Raw genomic sequence first — 23179 nt, forward strand, 5'->3', positions numbered from 1 at the left:
CTTCTCTATAAACTGGTGCCAAATCGAATCTCAGAGAGTTTTAGGTGAAGTAGAAATGGATAGCTTTGTTACTTTGCCAGGCAAAGGGGGATACAGTGGACTCCTGCCTCAAAAAACTATGTGTCCCCACTTGGAGAAGATAGAAAGTTTATAGTAATTGTTCAAAGAGGGCATGATCAGCTCATGGGCATTCTACTGATAGGTTGATGGTTAAGTAGGAGTCAGCATCATAAACTTTCAGGTTCAACTGGTCTGGGTCTACATACTTGTGGTCAGCATACCATTATTAACTGTTAATTTATCCCACTCTGGGTGGGGGGAGGGTTTCAGTATCTGAAAAACAGCTCAAAGATATTGGGTGTATCTGTTGATCGGGAACCAGGACCATGCCCCAAGGCTGAATAACTTGTTTCTCTTGACTGTTTCTCCCTGGTCTTGCATCCTCTCCCTTCCCTAATTAACAACTGCTAGAATCTACCCGTTGGAACTCAGCAAAGGTCATGGAGGCTGAATGAAGGCTATTTTCTATAATCAAAGAAATGGGAGACATAGAAAGGCTTTGTGTCCAGGAGACCCACAGGACCCTGCTCAGTATCAAAAGGAAGTTCTAGTGCCAGGAGCCTCCTTACCTGGGTACTCACACATCAAAGGAATCTCAGTTCTGCTCTTTCTTCTAGGCTATTCTGGGGAGAAAGGACACTGGAGCCGGAAAAGAGATGTTTGAAACTATGGTATCATGTTTTCACAAGCAATTGAATGATGGTCTCCTCAGCTCTATAGTGAAGACCCCCAAAATGAAGTGGGGTATGGCAGGGAGGGTCTGAAGTTTTCAAGGTCTCAGATGACCCTTGCAAATAAGCTGCTGTAAGAAAATATCTCTGGTGAGAACAAACAGGCTATTGGACTTTGAAACTGTTCTCAGCACAGGAAGTACCTGGCAGATTTCCATTTTGGCCAGCATAACCCTGAGTTGTGATCATTGGATGTGGTAACTCATTGAATGCCCTGGTGTTTACCATGTGTCTTAAGATCTTAAGGTGAAAGGGTATGTGGCCCTGTTTTTCTTCCTCCTTCAAACTTTTTCCGTCCCACTCCATATTCTGGAATTAAATATTGCTTAGGGTACAGGAGGACTTCCCTGGTGGCTTAGAGGGTAAAGCGGCTGCCCACAATGCGGGAGACACAGGTTCGATTCCTGGGTCAGGAAGATCCCCTGGAGAAGGAAATGGCAACCCACTCTAGTACCCTTGCCTGGAAAGTTCCATGAACGGAGGAGTCTGGTAGGCTACAGTCCATGGGGTCGCAAAGAGTCAGACACGACTGAGTGACTTCACTTTAGGGTACAGGAAAATAATTTTTCTTTTAAGTATGGGCTGAGATAAAAAGAGAATGCAAGGAAATGGAAAGTAGAGTAGCTAAAATAAAATGCATTAGAACTAGTAAGTAGATTTGGTGGCTAAAAATTCATTCCAAGTGTGATTTAGAACACTGCCTGACTATAAAGGAAATGAATTAAAATATTTAAAATATGAAAGTGTTGACTTAAAAAATATTCACAACCTATTAATAAAAATTGAAAGTAATATTTTATTCAGTGGAAGTTTGGGGGATTTCAAGCCCGGAAGACAGCATTTCAAGTGACCCTGAGAGAACTGCTCCCAGAAGATGAGGGAGAAGCCAAGTTATATAGAAGTTTTGCAACAAGGGGCAGGTAGTCTTAACATCAGAAGATGATTTTTAATTAAAGAAAACCATATATTCCAAGTTAAAGAATTTAGTGCTTTATGGCAGGAAATATTTCATTTCTCAAAGGTGAATATAATATCCCCTAACCTCTCCTAGTTTCTCCCAGTTTATCAATTGCCTCATTCATAGCAACACCCTTGCTAATACACATAATTCCCTTATTCCCGGGGGCTTCCCTGGTAGCTCAGATGGTAAAGCATCTGCCTACAATACAGGAGACCTGGGTTTGATCCCTGGGACAGGAAGATACCCTGGAGAAGGAAATGGCAACCCACTCCAGTATTCTTGCCTGGAGAATTCCATGGACCGAGGAGCTGGTGGGCTACAGTCCATGGGGTCGCAAAGAGTTGGACACGACTGAGCAACTTCACTCACTCCCTTATTCCTGTGACTCGTTTCTGACTAAACCAACAGGCAAAATTCCAACTTTTAAGTGAATCCTTCTTTCTCCCTTTTCTTTCTCTGCACTCAAGAAACCAAACACTGTTAAAACTTTGAAGATTGAAACAATTAGAAATTCATAGAATCCAGCCTTTGCCGAGCCTAATATTGCATCATTCTTTCTCTTTGCTTTTGAATACATGTTGTTCCCATTCTTCACATTCTTCCCATTCTTCACCATTTCAAACCTTGACCATTCCAGCAATTTAAAATATCTGTTTATCAAAATGTACCCTTAGTTGGCAAATGCAACTAAGAATAAAATGTAGCATTAATGAAGAAATGTCAAAGTTAATATGTAAAGAGCTCTTACAAATCAATAAATGTTTTAAAAGAAAAGGTGCAAAGGATAAGAATCAGCAGTTTGCCAAAGAAAAAATCCAAATTGCTGATAAACATAAGCATCTCAGGTTTTAGAAATTAAATGCAAAATGAAAACAACAGGTTAACATTTTTATTTTATAAAATTATCAAATATTTGAGTGTTATGTTTATAATTTCTGTTTTGGAGAAAGTGTAGGGAGATGAGTATTTGCATATATGCTGATGAGGTTATGAACTCCCACAGCCTCTCCAGAAAATGATTTGGGAACACCTGTCAAAAGCCTTAAAACAATATTTAGCCAGCAATTCCATAAGTAGGGATTTATCCTAGTGAAATAATTAAGGTTATGGGCCAAAATTTTACTGTGAAGACAGTTTGTCTCAGAACTATTTATAATAGTATAAAAAAATCATAAAAGTAGGTGAATATTAATTTAAATAGAAAGATGTTTATTATGTGCTATTAAGTAAATGCCTGTTACCACACAGCATATGCAGTATAATCCTGTTGTGCATATGTTCATATGTATATCAATTGTATACATATGTATTTTTTTACTACAAACTGTATCTGGATGCTGGGATTGTATGAATATGTCTGTATTTTTAATTCTCTTTTGCTTAGCTGTATTATTAAGTATTCTATACTTCATTGATATTGCTTTTGTAGTGTTATGTTATTTTATTGGAATTTAAAAATTTGATACATGTATATACCACTGCTTTACTCTCTTTCTGACTTCTCTAGCTAAGTATCTAAATGTCATGAACATTACACTTAGATGTGCCATAAGCATTTCAAATTCAACTTGGCCTGGAATGGAATATTATCCTCTTTAAATATATATATATATATATAATCTTCTTCAGATCCTTTTCCATTATAGATTATCACCAGATGTTGAGTATAGTTTCCTATGCTATACAGTGGGACCTTGTTGTTTACCTGTTTTATATATAGTAGTATTAGTATGTATAATGTATAATTAATTCCAAACTTCTACTTTATCCTTCTCTTGCCTCTTTTGGTAACCATGTTTGTTTTTTAAAATATCTGTTTTTATTTATTTATTTGGTTGTGCCAGGCCTTAGTTGTGCCATGTGAGATCTTTAGCTGTGGCATGTGGAATCTAATCCCCTGACCAGGGACCAAACCTGGGCCCCCTGCACTGGGAACATGGAGTCTTAGCCACTGGAACACCAAGGAGGTCCCTCTCAGTTTGTTTTCTGTGTCTGCAGGTCTATTTCTGTTTTGTAATTAAGTTCATTTGTATCATTTTTTAGATTCCACATATAAGTGATATAATAAGATATTTATCTTCCTCTAATTTGCCTCACTTAGTGTGATAATCTCTAGGTCCATCTATGTTGCTGTAAATGGCATCATTTCTTTTTTTTTATGGCTAAGTAACAATCCATCGTGGTGTATGTGTGTGTATCCACATCATATTTTTATCCATTCACCTGTTGATGGACATTTAGGTTGCTTTCATGTCTTGGCTATTGTAAATAGTGCTGCTTTGAACATTGGGGTGCATGTGCCTTTTCAAATTAGAGTTTCCTCCATATACATACCCAGGAGTGGGATTGCAGGATCATATGGTAACTCTATTTTTAGTTTTTTAAAGGCCCTCTATACTGTTCCCATAGTGGCTGCACCAGATACCATTCTCATCAACAGTGTTAACACAGTTGCTTTTTCTCCATACCCTCTCCAGCATTAATTATTTGCAGGCTTTTTAATGATGGCCATTCTGACTGGTTTTGATTAGAGTTTTGATTTGCCTTTCTCTAACAGTTAGTAGTGTGGAGCACTTTTCGTGTATTTGTTGGCTGTCTGTAGGTCTTCTTTGGAAAAATGTTTATTTAGGTCTTCTGCCCATTTAAAAAAAATTTTTTTAATATATTAAGCTTTATGAGCTGTTTGTATATTTTGGAAATTAATCTCTTGTCAGTAGCATCATTTACAATTTAAATATGCTCCTTATATTATGTGTTCCATCTAGGACATCACCTATACCAGAAGTATGATTTTTAGCCTTTGATGTATCTTCTTCACTGCCCATATCCAATTACTTACAATTTCATTTATGAGATCCGTTTCACCCTTCAATGTCTCTGAAATGCATCCTTTCTACTTTATTACCACTATCACTGAGTTGACTTAAGCTTATTCATGTTTTTGCCTGATTTGCCATAATGGTATTTTCCATGGTCTACCAACCTCTATTGCCTGTGTTTTGTAGTGAAATGATTTTTCTAAAATGTAGATATGATGATGAAATTCTTTTTACTCTTAAGGTCTAGGAAAAAATCCAAACACTTTTGTATGCTTTAACAGTTAGGATTGCTTTCAGCTGCAAATAATAGAAACCTTCAATTTGGTGGCCTAAATGTATAGGAGTTATCAAACCCACTCCGATGGGAGAAGTCCGGAGGTAGGTGATTGCTAGCATTAGCTCACAAACGTAGGGGCAGCTTCTCTGACTCTCATGGTCTCTCTTTTATGCTTATCATCTCATGGCTGCAAAATTGCTGCTGTTGCTTTTGCCTTTCAAGTAAGGATTGAAAGGATGAAAAAGGAAGGAAGTTCCAGTAGACCCCCTCTCATGTTTCATTGGCTAGACCTGCGTCACGTGGTGATTTCTAGTTGCAGGCGAGGCTGGAAAAGTGAGAATTCTAGCTTTTTCAACTTCCAGACAAGTGGTTCATAATCAGGGGTGATTTTGCCCTATAAGGGGATTTCTGACAATGTCTGGAGATATTTTTGGTTGTAATAACAGGTAAGGGTAGAGAAACATACTACAATGCATAAGACAACCCCAGTGACAAAGAGTTAACCATTCCAAGATGTCAGTCATGCTGGGATTTAGAAAACATGCTAGAAGAGAGACAAGCAAGGGAGAAGGGATTTAGGGATAGTTTGAGGTACTCCAATCTGCAGTTTTTTATATGGCTTATCAGGGCTTTTAATGCTTACCTTGACGTCTCCATACTCTTATTTAGTTATAGTCCTCCCTGACCAAGACCTCACTTTGGTTATTCTGAACCACCTGCCTGGCCTTTGCTCATCTCTTTGCTTTTGCACAGTCATTTCCTTTTCCAAGAATTATTTCACTCAGTCTTGGATTGGCTAACTCCTTCCTAGTCTTTAGAACTCACTCAGCCATCTTCTCCCCTCACTCCCCATTCTGACCTAGGTGCCCATCCACCTAAGAATCATCCATGTGTTCTCCCTACACATTTAGTTTCCTCTATCTCAGCACTTGAATTGGAGCAGTAAACACTTCTTGTTTTAACTTCTTGTTTTAAGGGGTTGAAAGCAACCCCTTGAGATCATAATATAGTAAATTAAAATAGGATATAATCTCATCAATAATAACCTCATTAATAATTAATATTAATAACTTCTAAGTACATTGTTTAGAAAATTAAACCGAATGATTGCTCTTTTTTAATTCAATGTTTTTAATTGATAATACATTCTGCAGCCTCACTCTTCCATTGTTAGATTTTTTTTCCTTAAGAATCACCTTCTTAGTGAGATTCTGGTCACTCTGTTAGCCTCCTTGCCTCCAGCATACATTCAATACATTGTATCTTCTTTCCTATTTTTTCTGTTTTCTCCTTATCACCATCTAACATGCCACCTATTTTATTTATCTTGTTTATTATCTATCTCCTTACTAGCTTACTAGAATGTAAGCTCCCAGGAGCACAGAGATTTGTGTTTCTTTTATTGACTGCCGTATCCTTAGCACAAGAATAGGGCCTGGCACCTATTAGGTATTCAGCAAGTTAGTGAATGAATATTGTTCAATGATCAAATAATATGAAAGGACATATAGTAAGAGGTCTTACTCCAGAGCTGCCCCCTCCTTCCAGTCCCAAAGTCTGATGTATTACCAGTCTTCTCTGCACCTTCCCAGTGCTCATTGTGCAGATGTAAGAAACTCTAGCCCAACAGTCTCATCCTCCCCACTTTTACAGACAGGTAGCATATCCTATGTACTGTGTTGTACTTAATTTTTTTTCACTGAACATATATTATAAAAGTATTTAATATCAATATATAGACAGCTTGCTCATTCTTTCAGACAACTACATACTGTTCCATTATATAGATGAATTGGTTTAACCAGTCCTCCAGTGGGAATGAGTCAAATCTTTTTGAATAGGAAAATAAACCCGTAATAAATAACCATGGCATACATACATGTTCAAGTGCATTTGTAGAATAAATTCTCAAAAGTAGAATTGCTTGATCAAGTATAAATAAATTATTGCTTAAGATAAGTATTACCAAATTGCCATTTTAAGAGTTTCACAAATTTATTGCTCATAAGATGTGTGAGAAGACCCTGTTTTCAAGCTGTTGGATTTCTGACAATCTGATAGAGAAAAAATAGTATCTGAATGTCATTTAATTTTTTTTCTCCAGGTTACCTGTCAGTAAACTTTCCTTTAAAAAAACCAGATAGTAAATATTTTTAGGTTTGTAGGCCATATGCAGTCTCTATTCTAACTCGCAAGTCTATTGAAGCATGTAGGCAGACATAGACAAAACGTAAATGAATGGGCATAGCTATGTGCAAGTAACAAAACAGCTAGCTAGCCAGATTTGGCTTGTGAACCATAGTGTGCCAACCCCTGCTTTCAGTGAGCATCTTTTCATGTGTTTTAAAGAACCATTTGTATTTACTTTTCTTTGAGTTTTATTAATATTTTTTGTTCATTTCCTTTATTGATTGTCTTTTTCTTAATGCTTTTTCTAGGTACTCTTTATATATTAGCTCTTCATCTCTGTTACATATTTTAAATATTTTTCCCAGTTTAGCATTTGTCATTTAACTTTGCTTATGGTAATTTTTTCAGTGAATAAGTTTGGGGGAATTATTTTTCTGTTTAACCAATATTCCTTGGATATTTAACTGCCAGTATAGCTATACAGGCCATGTAATATTTAACCAGAATTTGAATTACTGTTCCTATGAGATTGGCCTGAGGGAGATGATCTCAGCAACGAGGGAGTGTAGCCCACCATTGCTCAATCGATAGTCACAAATTTGGGGATTTAAGAAAGTATTGTAATTTCTATTTTTTAGTATTCTCCTTTATATGGAAATCTGGTGAGGGCTAAGAACCTTGTCTCTAGGTCAAAGGCATTGTAGACTCACAATAAATTTTTGTGAAATAAAGTAACCGTTTACTGACAAAAAATTTTAAAATTTTTTCAACAGTTGGAATATATCTTCTTGGAGAGTTTGGTAAAAGTGGTAATTTCATACATAGCTGTTGGCAAGATAAATTGTTGTACCATTTTTGAACTTTCACTTAGCAATGTATTTTAAGAGGTATAAAATTATATACCCTTTTGACATGAAGATTTCTATTCTGAGAATCCATTATAAAAGCTGTAAGTGAAACAAGCAAAAAAGGAAGTAGTTTTAAGCATAAAAATGCTGCTTCCATCATTTTTAACATAAAAAGAAATTGGCAACAACCTAAATATTCAAAGGTAGGAAACTGCTTTTGTAATGTGTGGTGAATTCACTGGGTAGAATACTATGTAGCCATTATTAGGTATGATTGACTGGAAGACTATGGAGCAAAACAGAAAGACATTTACATTATATAAACTGTATATCCTTGGAGAGAAGGGTGAATAGGTGGAGCACAGGATTTTTAGGATAGTAAAAATGCTCTGTATGATGGATACATGTCATTATACATTTTTTGAAACTGATAGAAAGTACATCACCAAGAGCAAGCCCTGGTATAACCACTGGCCTTTGGGTTATGTGTCTATGTAGTTTCATGTAATAAATGTACATTAAATAATTGTACCAAATGTAACAAATGTGCCACTCTGCTGGGACATGTTGATAATGGGGGAAGCTATTGCATTTTTAGAGTAGTTTTACATTCAGAGGAAAATTAAGAGGAAGGTACAGAGATATCCCATATAGCTCCCAACCTTACACATGCAATTCCTAAAAAAAATCATTGTAAAAGCAACCAAAAAGTATATCCAGAGAAAAATATATAAGTTGTATATAAACTGACAATAAACAAATATAAATATATACAGGATAAAGAAGGGAGAAAATTCACTTCACTGTACTTCATAGTGTCTAGTTATGTTCAGGTTGTGAGATTATGATGATTTGATAGATTTTCTTCTGTTGCCATCACTTCATGGCAAATAGAAGGAGAAAAATGGAAGCAGTGACAATTTTATTTTCCTGGGCTCCAAAATCACTGTGGATGGTGCCGCAACCATGAAATTACAAGACTTGCTCCTTGGAAGAAAACTATGACAAACCTAGACAGTGTGTTAAAAAACAGAGACATCATTTTGCCAACAAAGTCCATATAGTCAAAGCTATGGTTTTTCCACTAGTCATGTACGGATATGAGAGTTGGACCATAAAGAAGATTGAGTGCTTAACTGTGGTGGAGAAGACTCTTGAGAGTCCCTTGGACTGCAAGGAGATCAAACTACTCAATCCTAAAGGAAATTAACCCTGAATATTCATTGGAAAGACTGATGCTGAAACTGAAGCTCCAATTCTTTGGCCACCTGATGCGAAGAGCTGTCTCATTGGAAAAGACTCGGATGCTGGGAAAGATTGAGGGCAAAAGGAGAAGTGGGTGGCAGAGGATGACATGGTTAGAGATTATCACTGACTCAGTGGACATAATTTGAGCAAACTCTGGGAGATAGTGGAGGACAGAGGTGCCTGGTATATTGCAATCCATGGGGTTGCAGAGTCTTAGCGACTTAGCGACTGAACAGTACTCTTAATATTTCAGTCTCCTTCTCTCTTCTTTCCTTCTTTCTTTTCTCCCTCCTTCCCTTCCGTCTTTCCCTTCCTTCTACCCTCCTTTCATTCCTTCCTTCCTTCTTTTATTTCTTTAATTGAGATATAATTTGACATATAACATTGTATAGATTTAAGATTTATAAGTGTATAAAGTTATACATTTCTGTATTGCTGCATGATCACTCTTGTAGCATGAGCTAACACCTATTTCACATCATATAATTACTGTCTTTCTTTTTTGTGATGAAAATTAAGATCGTGTCTCTTAGAAATTTTGAAGTCTATAGTAAATATCATTGTGCATAATGACTATGCCATACATTAGGTCTCCAGGACTAATTTATCTACTAGTTGCTAATAGGTACATTTAAACTACATGTCCACAGTTTTCTCACCCCTCAGCCCCTGGTAACCAGCATTCTATTCTGCTTTTATGAGTTCAACTTTTTAAGATTCTGCATATTATTGATATCATACATTATTTGTCTTTCTCTGACTGATTTATTTAATTTAGCATAATGCCTTTGAAGTCCATCCATGTTATAAATGGCAGGATCTCCTTTTTTTTTTAATGGCTGAATAATATTGTAATATATATCACATTTTTTAAATCTATTCATCTGTTGATAGGTTGTTTCTATATCTTGGTTGCTGTGAATAATGCTGCCATAAATATGGGAATGCAGATATCTCTGTAAGATGATGATTTCATCTCCTTCTGTTTCCTTGATCATCTCAATAGATGCAGAAAAAGCATTTTACAAAATACAGCTTTCCTTAATGATAAACCCTAAACAAATTGAGTATAAAAGGAAGATATCTCAGTATGGGCTTCCTGGGTGTAAAAGAACCTGCCTGCCAATGCAGGCGATGCCTGAGACAGGGTTCCATCCCTGGGTCAGGAAGATCACCTGGAGGAGGTCATGGCAACCCTTTCCAGTATTCTTGCCTGAAGAATCCCATGGACAGAGGAACCTGGCAGGCAACAGTCCATAGGTTCACAAAGAGTCAGACATGACTGAAGCGACTTAGCACACATGCATGCACTCAGTTTAATAAAGCCAATATATGACAGGCCCAAAGCTAACATACTAATTGGTGAAAGACCAAAAGCTTTTTGTTCACATATGAAACCTCCACCATTTTACTCCCCTCTTTACATTTTGATGTCACAGTTTACTTCTTTTTAATATTGTGTATTCTTTAACAGATTATATGGCAACTCACTCCAGTACTCTTGCCTGGGAAATCCCATGGATGGAGGAGCCTGGTGGGCTGCAGTCCATGGGGTCGCAAGGAGTTGGACACAACTGAGCGACTTCACTTTCACTTTTCACTTTCATGCACTGGAGAAAGAAATGGCAACCCACTCCAGTATTCTTGCCTGGAGAATCCCAGGGATGGAGGAGCTTGGTGGGCTGCCATCTGTGGGGCCACACAGAGTTGGACAGGACTGAAGCGAGTTAGCAGCAGCAGCAGCAACAGTGTTATAGTTATTAGTACTCTTTTCCTTTAACCTTTAAACTGAATTAAGTGGTTAACATACCATGCTACTACAGAATTAGAGTTTTCAAAATCTGAAACTGTATTTACAGTATATTTACCTTTACCGGTGTGTTTTATACTTTAGTATATTTTCATGTCACCAATGGCTTCCCTCATGGCTCAGATGGTAAAGAATCCGCCTGCTGTGTGGGAAATCTGGGTTTGATACCTGGGTTGGGAAGATCCTCTGGAGGAAGGCATGGCAACCCACTCCAGTATTCTTGCCTGGAGAATCTTCATGGGCAGAGGAGCCTGGCAGACTACAGTCCACGGGGTCATAAAGAGTCAGACACAACTGAGTGACTAAGCATAGCATAGCACATCACCAATTAGCTATTTTCTCCTTGATATCTGAAGGATAACTTTGCCAGATAAAATATTCCTGGCTGGCTTTCTTTCTTTCAACAATTTGAATATATCACTCTGTGCTCTCCTGACCTATATAGCATTTCTGCCAATGATCTTCTGATAGCCTAATGAGGGTTCATTTGCAAGTTTACTGTCTTTTTTCCTCTAGCTTTTTAAGGATTCTCTCTTTTTCTTTGATTTTTGACAATTTCATTATAATAGATTCTTGGTAGTCTTTTGCATTGAGTTAGTAGGATGACTTATTAGTTTCATAAACTTGGATTATCTATGTCTCTCCTTACATTTGTGAAGTACTTAGCTAGTGTTTCTTTAACTAAACTTTCTGCCCTTCATTTCTCCTTTTGGAACTCCAATAATGCTAGATATTTGTATGTTTGATTGAATCCCATAGATTATGCACACGTTCTTCCCACTTTTTCATTCTTTTCTCTCTGTTCACCTCTGATTGGGTTATTTCAAAATCACTATCTTCCTGGTTGCTAGTCTTTGATCTACCCTGCTGCAGATTCTCTCTATTGCATTTTTATTTTAATCATCAAATCTTTAGTTTTGGAATTTCTGTTTGGGTCTTTTTTATGGTTTTTAACTTTTTGCAGAATTTCTCATTTTGTGCATGCCTTTTCCCCCTGGTTTCATTGAATTGTCTTCTGTGTTTCTTGTAGTCTGTAGTTTCCTCAAAACAGCTATTTTTAATTCCTTATTGGCTCAATTATAATTTTTTTTTCTGCTTTTTAGCTCAGTTATTGATGGATTATTATCTTTTGGTGATGTGTTTTCTTGATTCTTCCTTTCTTGTATCAGACACTTCCTCAAATCTTCACTAGTTGCCTTCAGATAGGGTATAAACTGTTTGTTAATCCTGTTCTATCTGGGGTTCTCTCTGACCTCTTATTTATACACCTGCTTTGCACTTCTTGCTCCCTCATGTGGCAGAATTCATAAGCTTTTATGTCTTCTGTGGTTCTTAGAACTCACATGGCTGGCTGCTAGAAACCTCTCCTGTTTTCCAGAAAGTAGAGCTATAGCTCAAGTTTGTGTTTTCTCTTTTGCCAACAGATCCTGGCCTGTTTTTGTCATAGCACTCCTTTTACTATCCTCGCTCCTGCTACCAGTCTCTGCTCACAGAAGCCACCCTAGAGTGAGGGGAGGTATGGTTTTAGTTCTTGGGACATTGAGGGTGACCACCCGCTAGTGGCGAGATCCTTGGCTGAGCCTCCCAGAGGCTCCTAAGTGAACTTCCTGCTGAAGCTCTGAGCACAGACAGCAGGACCCATGACCCTTTAGTGCCTTTTGATGTTCTTATTTAGCCTTTCCTGATCTCTCCCCTGCCTCCCAGTAATGGAGGTTCCCGCTTCCAGTACTCTTGTTGCTGGAGAAAAGTGGATTTCTTGTGTGCAGCATCTAGTACAGCTGGGGCAGCCGTGCACTCACTGCATCCCCTTTTCACCTGTGGAGAGGTCATCATGAGATAGCTCCGTCTCTTATTGTGTCAGCTTGTGGGGAGGGGCAGAGCCGATCAAGTTCCTCTTTGCCTCTCTGCTACAGTCAGACTCGTATGTGTGTGTGTGTGTGTGTGTGTGTTCCCTCCAGTGGTGTGCTCTGATCACCTCCATAGGGCTGGAATTTTACAAATTCTCCCTCATCTGTGGGTATTTGCCCAAGTCAGAAATCTCCAGGTTTTCCCCAGTTATGGCTGGGAGTTGTTGGGGCAGGTTTGCTCACTCTGCTGATTCTGCAAACCAAACCAAGGATTTCTCTGTTACCTGATGAACAGGTAGGCGAGGCTTCTCCCTGGTCCCTTGGTTTATGTTGATAGATCATGCTGTGCCCACAGAGGCACTCTTGTTTGTGTTTGTTTAAAAAGAAGGGACAAAAAGTAGGCTTACACTACCAGGAGTTGATGTCACTCCTTTTTCACTATATTATACTGTTTGTTGGCTACTCTTACGTTGACTCTTCGTGTTTTCTATTTTCTTCTCTATTCTTTTCTTCATAAAAATACCTATAATTTGTATCTATTTTATACATGTCACTGTCATTTCAGTGGGGATTTCAGAGAGAAGGAGGGATCATAAACACATGGGTTCAATATGCTGTGTTCAAACTGATAGAACCTTTTTTTAGGTAGAATTTGAAATGTATAAAACCTCAGAATGCCTAAGCCCTTTGATGCAAAGTTCTGTTTCTAGATTAATTAACCTGTAGAAATAATTTCGCTGCTGCTGCTGCTGCTAGGTCACTTCAGTTGTGTCCGACTCTGTGCGACCCCACCAGGCTCCCCCGTCCCTGGGATTCTCCAGACAAGAACACTGGAGTGGGTAGAAATAATTCTACATGTACATAAAGAGATGTGTATAAGGACACAAAGATATGACTCTAGCATTGATCGTAACAGTGAAAAACTGGAAACCGTTTATATGCTATCAACAAGGAAAAGGTTAAATAAACTTTGATGTCTACACTACAGAAAAATATGCAACAGTAAAAAAGAGTGCTATTGGTATATGTTGAAACCTCTCTAATAAATATTTTTAAGTTTAAAAAGCAAATATAAATAATATATAATCCCACTTATATTCTTTAAAAACACACAAATACAGGGTTTTGAACACATCATACAGGGATCATCACTGGGCCCACTAAGTATATTGCTCATCAGCAGAATGTTTATTTCTTTCTCTCACCAAGGAAGGCCTTAAATTACTCCCCCACAAATTAACCTAATGAGGTCATTCAAAAATGCCCACACTGGCTTTCAATCTATGATTAAAAAGATAAGTTATCTATTGCTGCACAGTAAATTACAGATCTTCCTTAACTTACCCATTGTAAATTGAAAATATCATAAGTCAAGATGCATTTACTTAAAAAAATTATTTTATATTGGACTATATTTACAATGTTGTGTTAGTTCCAGGTGTACAACAAAGTGATTCAGCTGAAAACATACATATATCTGTTCTTTTTACAATTCTTTTCCCATTTAGGTTATTACAGAATATTGACCAGATTTCCCTATGCTATACCGTAGGTCCTTGTTGGTTATCTATTTAAAATATAGTATTCTGTGTATCTCAGTCCCACAGTCCCAGTTTATCCCTCTCCTCTACCTTTCCCCTTTGATAATAGTTTTTTCTAAGTCTGTGAGTCAGTTTCTGTTTGGTAAATTTTTAGGTAGGAAGTTAGGCATGAGCGACTGAGGGGTGGCCTAGCAGAAAAAGATTCAAGCTGATATCTAAACCCCACCTCAGTTGCTTTATAGACAAGCAAGAGATAAGAGAATTCAGAACCGCTAAACCAGTTTTACAACAAATGTTAAAAGAACTTCTCTAGGCAGGAAACACGAGAAAGAAAAGACCTACCTACAGAAAATAAACCCAAAGCAATTAAGAAAATAGGAATAGGATCATACATATTAATAATGACCTTAAATATAATGTATTAAATGCACCAACCAAAAGACATAGGCTTGCTGAGGTGGATACAGAAACAAGATGCATATATTATGTCATCCAGAAGAGCCCACCTCAGACCTAGGGACATCTACAGACTGCAAGTAAGGGGGTGGGAGAAGGTATTCCATGCAAGATGAAGTAGCAATACTCATATCACACAAAATAGACTTTAAAACAAAGACTATTATAAGAGACAAAGAAGGATACTACATAATGATCAAGGGTAATCCAGAAGAAGATATAACAATTATAAATATATATACACCCAACATAGAAACACCTCAATATGTAAGGCAAATACTAACATAAAGGGAGAAACTGACAGTAACACAATAATAGTGTGGGACTTTAGTACCCTATTTTCATCAGTGGACAGATCATCTGAACAGAAAATTAATAAGGAAACACAGATCTTAAATGACACTTTAGACAAGTTGGACTTTACTGATATTTATAGAGCATTCTACCCCAAAGCAGCAGACTAAAGTGCACACAGAACATTGTCCATGATTGACTACATGCTGTGCTGCAAGGCAAGCCATGGTAAATTTAAGAAAATTGAAATTATATCAAGCATCTTTTCTGATCACACCACTATGTGATTAGAAATAAACTATAAGACAAAACCTCTGAAAAACCCAAACACGTGGCAGCTAAATAATATACTACTCAATAACCATTGGATCACTGATGAAATCAAAGAGGAAATAAAAAATACTTAGAGACAAATGAAAACACAATGGTCTAAAACTTATGGAATTCAGCAGAAAGCAGGTCTAAATGGAAAGTTTATAGCAATACAATTTCATCTCGAGAAACAAGAGAAACCTGGAATAAAAACTGTCAGCTCACGCATGCCTAAATGAGTTTGTAAAAGCCCTCTCTTGAAAACCCCTGTGCCTCCTCATTCTGGCACCGGTGCCTCTCTTGGCTTGGCCCACCTCTCCCTTGAGGTGTTCTTATAAGACCTCAGATTCTTCTTAGTGTTCTTAAGAAGAACTGAGGTCCCACAAGCGGGGGGTCCTGTTCAATTCTCCCTGTATCTGCTAATAAAAATAGGCTCATTTGTATCATTTTTTTGGGTTCTGTATATAAACAGTATCGTATGATATTTGCCTGTCTCTGTATGACTTACTTCACTTAGTATGATAATCTCCAGGTGCATCCATGTTGTTGCAAATGACATTTCTTTTTAATGATTGAATAATATTCCAGTGTGTGTATGTGTGTGTGTGTGTGTGTGTGTGTGTATGTATGTATGTATATCCATTCATCTGTCAATGGAGATTAAGTTGCTTCTATGTTTTGGCTATTGTAAACAGTGCTGCAATGAATATTGGGTTGCATATATCCTTTCAAACCATGATTTTCTCCAGATATATGCTTAGGAATGAGATAGCTAGTTCGTATGGTAGCTCTGTTTTTAGTTTTTAAAAGAACTTCCTTACTGTTCTCTATAGTAGTTGTACCAATTTACAGTCCCACCAACAGTGTGAGAGGTTTCCCTTTTTTCTACGCCCTTTCCACCAATTATTGTTTGTAGACTTTATGATGGCCAGTAGTCAAAGCTATGATTTTTCCAGTAGTCATGTACAGATGTGAGAGTTGGACCATGAAGAAGGCTGTTGTTGTTCGATCGCTCAGTCATGTCTGACTGTTTACAAACCCATGGACTGCAGCACGACGCTAGGCTTCCCTGTCCTTCACCATCTCTCGGAACTTGCTCAGACTTATGTCCATTGAGTCATAATGGGTCCATTATGATGCAGTCGTAAGGTCAATGATGCCATTCAACCATGCCATCCTCTGTTGCCTCCTTCTCTTACCCTCAATCTTTCCCAGGATCAGGGTCATTTCCAATGAGACAGCTCTTCATATCAGATGGCCAAAGTATGGGAGCTTCAGCTTCAAGCTTCGGCATCAGTCCTTTCAATGAATATTCAGGGTTGATATCCTTTAGGATTGACTGGTATGATCACCTTGCTGTTCAAGGGACTCTCAAGAGTCTTCTCCAGCACTGCAATTCAAAACCATCAATTCTTCAGCACTCGGTCATCTTTATGACGTACATGACTATTGTACATATCACATCTGTACATGACTAGTGGAAAACCATAGCTTTGACTATTCAGATCTTTGTCGGCAAAGTGATGACTGTTTTTTAATACACTGTCTAGATTTGTCAGAGCTTTTCTTCCAAGGAGCAAGTGTCTTAATTTCATGGATGCAATCACCATCCACAGTGATTTTGGAGCCCAAGAAAATAAAGTCTCTCACTGTTCCTATTGTTTCCCCATCTATTTACCATGAAGTGATGGGACCGGATGCCATGATCTTTGTTTTTTGAATGTTGAGTTTTAAACCAGCTTTTTCACTCACCTTGTTCACCTTCATTAAAGAGGCTATTTAGTTCTTCACTTTCTGCCATTAGTGTGGTGTCATCTGCATATCTGAGGCTATGGATATTACTCCTGGCAATCTCAATTCCAGCCTGTGATTTATCAAGCCCAGCATTTCACATGATGTACCCTGTACATAAGTTAAATAAAGTAGGGTGATATACAGCCTTGACATACTCCTTTCCCAATTTGGAATCAGTCCATTGTTCCATGTCCGGTTCTAACTGTTGCTTCTTGACCTGTGTACAGATTTCTCGGGAGGCAGGTAAGGTGGTCTGGTATTCCCATCTCTTTCAGAATTTTCCACAGTATGTTGTGATCCACACAACCAAAGGCTTTAGAGTAGTCAGTGAAGCAAAAGTAGGTGTTTTCTGGAATTCTCTTGCTTTTTCTATGATGCAATGGATGTTGGCAATTTGATCTCTGGTTTCTCAGCCTTTTCTAAATCCAGCTTGTACATCTGGAAATTCTCAGTTCAAGTACTGTTGAAGCCTAGCAGGAAGGATTTTGAGGATTACCTTGCTAGCATGTGAAATGAGCACAGTGGTGCCCTTTTTTGGGATTGGGATGAAAACTTTTCCAGTCCTGTGATCACTGTTGAGTTTTCCAAATTTGCTGGCTTATTGAGTGCAGCGCTTTCACAGCATCATCTTTTTTGGATTTGAAAAAGCTCAGCTGAAATTCCATCACCTCCACTAGCTTTGTTCATAGTAATGCTTCCTAAGGTCCACTTGACTTTGCAGTCCAGGATGTCTGGCTCTAGGTGAGCAACCACACCATCACAGTTATCTATGTTATTAAGATCTTTCTTGTACAGGTCTTCTATATATTCTTGCCACTTCTTAATTTCTTCTGCTAGATCCTTACTGTTTCTGTCCTTATTGTGCCCATCTTTGCATGAAATGTTCCCTTGGTATCTCTAATTTTCTTGAAGAGATCTCCAGTCTTTCCCATTCTATTGTTTTCCTCTATTTTTTGTGCATTGTTTACTTAAGAAGGCTCTCATCTCTCTTTGCTATTATTTGGAATTTCATTCAGATGGGTATCTCTTTCCCTTTCTTTGCTTTTCACATCTTTTCTTTTCTCAGACAAACATTTTGCCTTCTTGCATTTCTTTTCCTTTGGGATGGTTTTGGTCACCGCCTCCTGTGCAATGTTATGAACCTCTGTCCATAGTTCTTCAGGCCTTCTGTCTATCAGATCCAATTCCTTTAATCTATTTGTCACTTCCACTGTATAATCATAGGGGGTTTGATTTAGGTCATACTTGGATGGCCTATTCATTTTCCCTGCTGTCTTCAATTTAAGCCTGAATTTAGCAATAAGGAGTTCATGATCTGAGCCACAGTCAGCTCCTGATCTTGTCTTTGCTGGCTGTATAGAGCTTCTCCATCTTCTGCTGTAAAGAATATAATCAATGTGATTATGGTATTGACGATCTAGTGATGTTCATGTGCAGAGTCATCTCTTGTGTTATTGAAAGAGGGTGTCTGCTATGACCAGTACATTCTCTTGGCAAAATTCTGTTAGCCTTTGCCCTGCTTCATTTTGTATACCAAGGCCAAACTTGTCCCAGAGTAACAACTCCAGGTACCTCTTGACTTCCTACTTTTGCATTCCAATCCCTTATGATGAAAAGCACATCTTATTTTGGTGTTAGTTCTAGAAAGTCTTGTAGGTCTTCATAGACCCATTCAACTTCAGCTTCTTCAGCATCAGTGGTTGGGGCATAACTTGAATTACTATGATGTTGAATGGTTTGCCTTGGAAACGAACTGAGATCCTTCTCTCATTTTTGAAATTTCACCCAAGCACTGTATTTCAGACTCTTGTTGACTATGAGGGCTACTCCACTTCTTCTAAGGGATTCTTGCCTATGGTAGTAGATATAATGGTCATCTGAATTAAATTCTCCCATTCATCCATTTTAGTTCACTCATTCCTAAAATGTCGACGTTCACTCTTGCCATCAGAATTCCAATTGTGGTGCTAGAGAAGACTCGAGAGTCTCTTGGACTGCAAGGAGATAAAACCAGTCAATCCTAAAGCAAATCAACCCTGAATACTCATTGGAAGAATTGATGCTGAAGCTGAAGCTCCAGAGCTTTGGCCACCTGATGTGAGGAGCCAACTGATTGTAAAAGACCCTGATGTTGGGAAAGATTGAAGGCAAAGGGAGAGGGAGGTAGCAGAAAATGAGATGGTTAGATAGCGTCATTGATTCAGTGAACATGAGTTTGAGCAAACTCTAGGAGACAGTGAAGGACAGAGGAGCCTGGCATGCTGCAGTCCACGGGGTCATAAAGAATTGGACATGACTTTGCAACTGAACAACAATATTCTGACTGGATGAGGTGATATCTCATTGCAGTTTTGATTTGCATTTCTCTAATAATTAGTGGTGTTGAGCATCTTTTCATGTGCCTCTTGGCCATCTGTATGTCTTCTTTGGAAAAATGTCTGTTTAGGTCTTCTGTCCATTTGTTGTTTTCTTTTATATTCAAAAAAAAATGAATTTAATACACCTAACCCTTGGAACATAATAGTATAGCCTAACCTACCTCAAATATGTTTATAACACTTACATTAATCTGTAGTTGGGCAAAATTGTCTAACATGAAGCCTATTTTATAATTAGAATCTCATATAATTTATTGACTACTGTATTGAAAGGGGAATACCAAATGGTTGCCTAGCTTCAGAATGGCTGTGACTGATCACGTGGCTGACTGGGAGCACAGCTTGCTACTACTCCCCAGCATGAGGAGAGAGTATTATACCCTATATTGCTTGCAGAAGGAAAGATTAAAATGCAAAATTAGAAGTACAGTTGCTACTTAAATGCATATTGCTTTCACTCCATTGTGAAGTTAAAAAATTGTTAAGTCCAGCCATTGTAATTCAGGGACACTCTGTATCTCAAAACAACAAGTATTTATTTTCTCTCAGTTTCTGTAAGTCAGGAATCTGGGATTTTCGTAGCTGGGTTCTCTGTTCAAGAGGTCCCAAAAGATTGCTGCAAGACCAGGGTTGTGGCCACCTCAAGGATCCAGCAGGAGATGATTCACTTTAAAATTTTATGTCCCAGTAAAATAAAATGACTTATTACAAATGTGATATCAATAAGTATAGAATACTGACAACATATAACTAAGCAAAAGAAAATTTAGAGGACATATACACATATTCATACACATCCAGGCCCACTTACATGGCTGTTGGTGCAGTCCAGTTCTTTGAAGGTTGTTGGTCAGAGGCCACCCTTAGTTCCTCCCTATGTGGGCCTCTCTGGTACAGTTCACAGCATGGGAACTGCCTGCTTCAGAGCAAATGGGTAAGAAAAAGAGAGCATGAGTAGTTGGAAGTCAGTCTTAGGTTACCTAATCTTAAGTCATCCATCACTTTTGTTAGAAGTAAGTCACTAGGTCCAGCCCTTGGGGGGAAGGTCTTATGTAACAGTATGACTACCTAGAGGTAAGGATCATCTCTGAAGTTGCCTACAACTACAGTTAAAAGATAATTCAAGGAGTTTCAGGAGAAAATTCAGAAGCAAAGATTTGTGTAATATAAGCAAATGGCTTCTTAAGCACAGTTACTTGCTTATAGTAGATGCTAAACGATATTTTTTTCATTTTTTAACTTCTCATTTTGAAATAATTTCAAAGTTAAAGTTGCAAGAATAGTGAAAGAATTCCATACAGTCTTTATCCACACTATTTGTTGAAAATTATATTTGAATACATTATGCTATTTATCACATGAGAAGGCATTATTTGTAGCCATCAAAGCTTTGGGGCCTGGTGAGAGGGGTCCATCCTGTGCTGAAGTCATATTTGCTCTCTTAGTATATAGTTCTCATCTTTCAAATGCTCTCTTTTTCCTCCTTCTCCAACAGAAAATCCCGAGGGAGCAGCTCTGTACTTTGTCTCGGGTGTGTGTGCTGGACTGGTCCTCACCCTAGCTGCCTTGGTGATGAGGGGCTCTTGCCACACAGACTGCTGTCAGCGTTCCCAGAAGCTTCTGAAGGACCAAGAAAGCAGCAGCAACAGCAGCGACAGCGAGGATGGCAGCTTGGATGCAGCATCTGACATCTCGGTCAGGAGACACCGGCGCTTTGAGAGGACTTTGAACAAGAACGTCTTCACCTCAGTGGAGGAGCTGGAGCGAGCCCAGCGGCTGGAGGAGCGGGAGCGTATCATCAGGGAGATTTGGATGAATGGCCAGCCCGAGGCTCCCGGCACTAGGAGCCTGAACCGCTACTACTAGGGGCCGGAGCAGGAACCCACAGCCCACTGTTTAGCTGCCTGGGAGAGAAAGGGCCCCGCAGAGACACTGGGCACTGAGAGCTGAATGCAGTTCTGCTAATGTTATGGTGGCAGAGATAAGCAGGACACTGTCATTTTTGAGACAGTAAGACAGATTTGTCCCTTTTGGCTACATGGAGAAGTAGAAAAACCAAGTCGTTTTATCAACCTTTCTAGATCTTGGAATGGTGCTGAAAACCCTCTCCAGCAATGTGGATGGAGATTAGAGGAATGGGACTTGTGGTGTGGTTTCTCTTGATTTCTGAGGATCTCAGAAGTTTCTGCAGACTTCATTGCTATGTTTTATTTCTATAGAAAAGGAAATATTATTATAGCAAGAAGGCTAGCGAGAGCAGGGTTACCTTAACTTAGTAAATGCAGCTTAAATGACTGCTTGCCATGGAGGTGATTTTGATCCAGATAGCATGATCCATGCTTATTATTTAAGGCCTATTTTCAAATCTTATATTGTAATTGCAACCTCTTCCATTTTAAATGGCACCTCAGGGATTAAAATCCTGTTTTTTATTACAGTTACCACTTCACTCATGAAAATGAATAATGTATTATAGGAGATGTGTCAGTGAACTAGAAAAATGTCAATAACCTCAAAGGATGAAGGGTTTTATTTTAAATAGCTTCTAAGGACTATATTAACATGCATTTAATGCTGTATGCATTTGAAAATGCAGCAGCAGAACAAAAGCTGTGTCTCCCCCCTTTTGGAGAAAAGAAAACTTTATGACTTTAGATAATCATGACTTTAAACATTTTGTTAAAAAAATAAAAACCATGTTTGGATTTATAGTAAGAGAATGGGAATGGGAGGTGAGGAATAAAGCCAAAATTAGGTTGGGATAAAAAATAAAAGTTACATAAAATCTTTTTTGCTTCATGTTTTGTTTCTGTGGTTACACTTACTTTAAACAGCAGCCCTTTTATAGGTGAGTATGGTCTTTTGCCTGATCCTTCAAATAACTGGAGAATTTTGAGAAACAGAGAAACCAGAAAGTGGAGAAATGACACCCAGGGGCTTGTTATTTTATGTATGTTTCTATTATGATTACAGTGTAGTTGAGTGATTGCTAAGTTGATATAGGACTAGAAGACTTACCAAAGGATAGAAATAATAGGGTGTCCTCATACGGAGAGGGGAAGTTGGTAAGGAAGGGAGGCAAGGCTGAACCACATTTAGAAATGGGTTACAGAGGAGGATGCAGCAGGAATAATGTTAGTTCTGTGTGACTGTCAGATCCCTTTTCTTGCCATGTAGTAGATTCCTTAGTCTGTCTGGATACTCCAGAGCCTTCCTACTAGATTTCTCCTGTTCATTGGCTTTGTCATCATACCTGAGAGGCTGATTGGGAGACTTTCTCTGCTGGACTCTCTATTAATGATACTTTGGCAACCCACTCTCTGTGATAGGGGCTTGGAAGTCTTCCTTAAGGACTGAGAAGTTACAAATACATGTTTCCCAAGGGAGCAATAGTTTGCTTGAAATCCTCAGTGGCTGGCTTGATTATACCTTTTTGAGTGACCTAATTGGCAACTGCCCAAAATCTTGTTAAATCAAGCATTGCTGAATCTGGTTTCAGCCCCTTGCCAACAAGTACAGGAATCATATCATTTCCCCTGAGCATTATATTAATATCATCTATACTGGTCTCTGCCTCTTTTTTAATTTTTAAATTTATTTTATAAATTAATTTTTATTGGGGTGTAGTTGCTTTACAATGTTGTGTTAGTATCTGGCTGTACAGAAACATGAA

At 38.3% G+C, this 23179-nt stretch overlaps 1 protein-coding gene across 1 annotated transcript in view; it reads left to right on the top strand.

Annotated features, from left to right (window-relative positions):
• EVA1A (eva-1 homolog A, regulator of programmed cell death) overlaps window positions 1–22295 on the top strand; it is a 76247-nt gene extending 53952 nt beyond the window's left edge. Inside the window, exon 3 of the mRNA XM_043470346.1 lies at window positions 21002–22295. Coding sequence (XP_043326281.1) covers window positions 21002–21372 — 371 coding nt within the window. The 3' untranslated portion in view covers window positions 21373–22295. The remainder of the gene's footprint in view (window positions 1–21001) is intronic.
• The last annotated feature ends 884 nt before the right edge of the window (window positions 22296–23179 follow it).

Source organism: Cervus canadensis, chromosome 5, assembly GCF_019320065.1.
Source record: "Cervus canadensis isolate Bull #8, Minnesota chromosome 5, ASM1932006v1, whole genome shotgun sequence".
Taxonomy (NCBI): domain Eukaryota; kingdom Metazoa; phylum Chordata; class Mammalia; order Artiodactyla; family Cervidae; genus Cervus; species Cervus canadensis.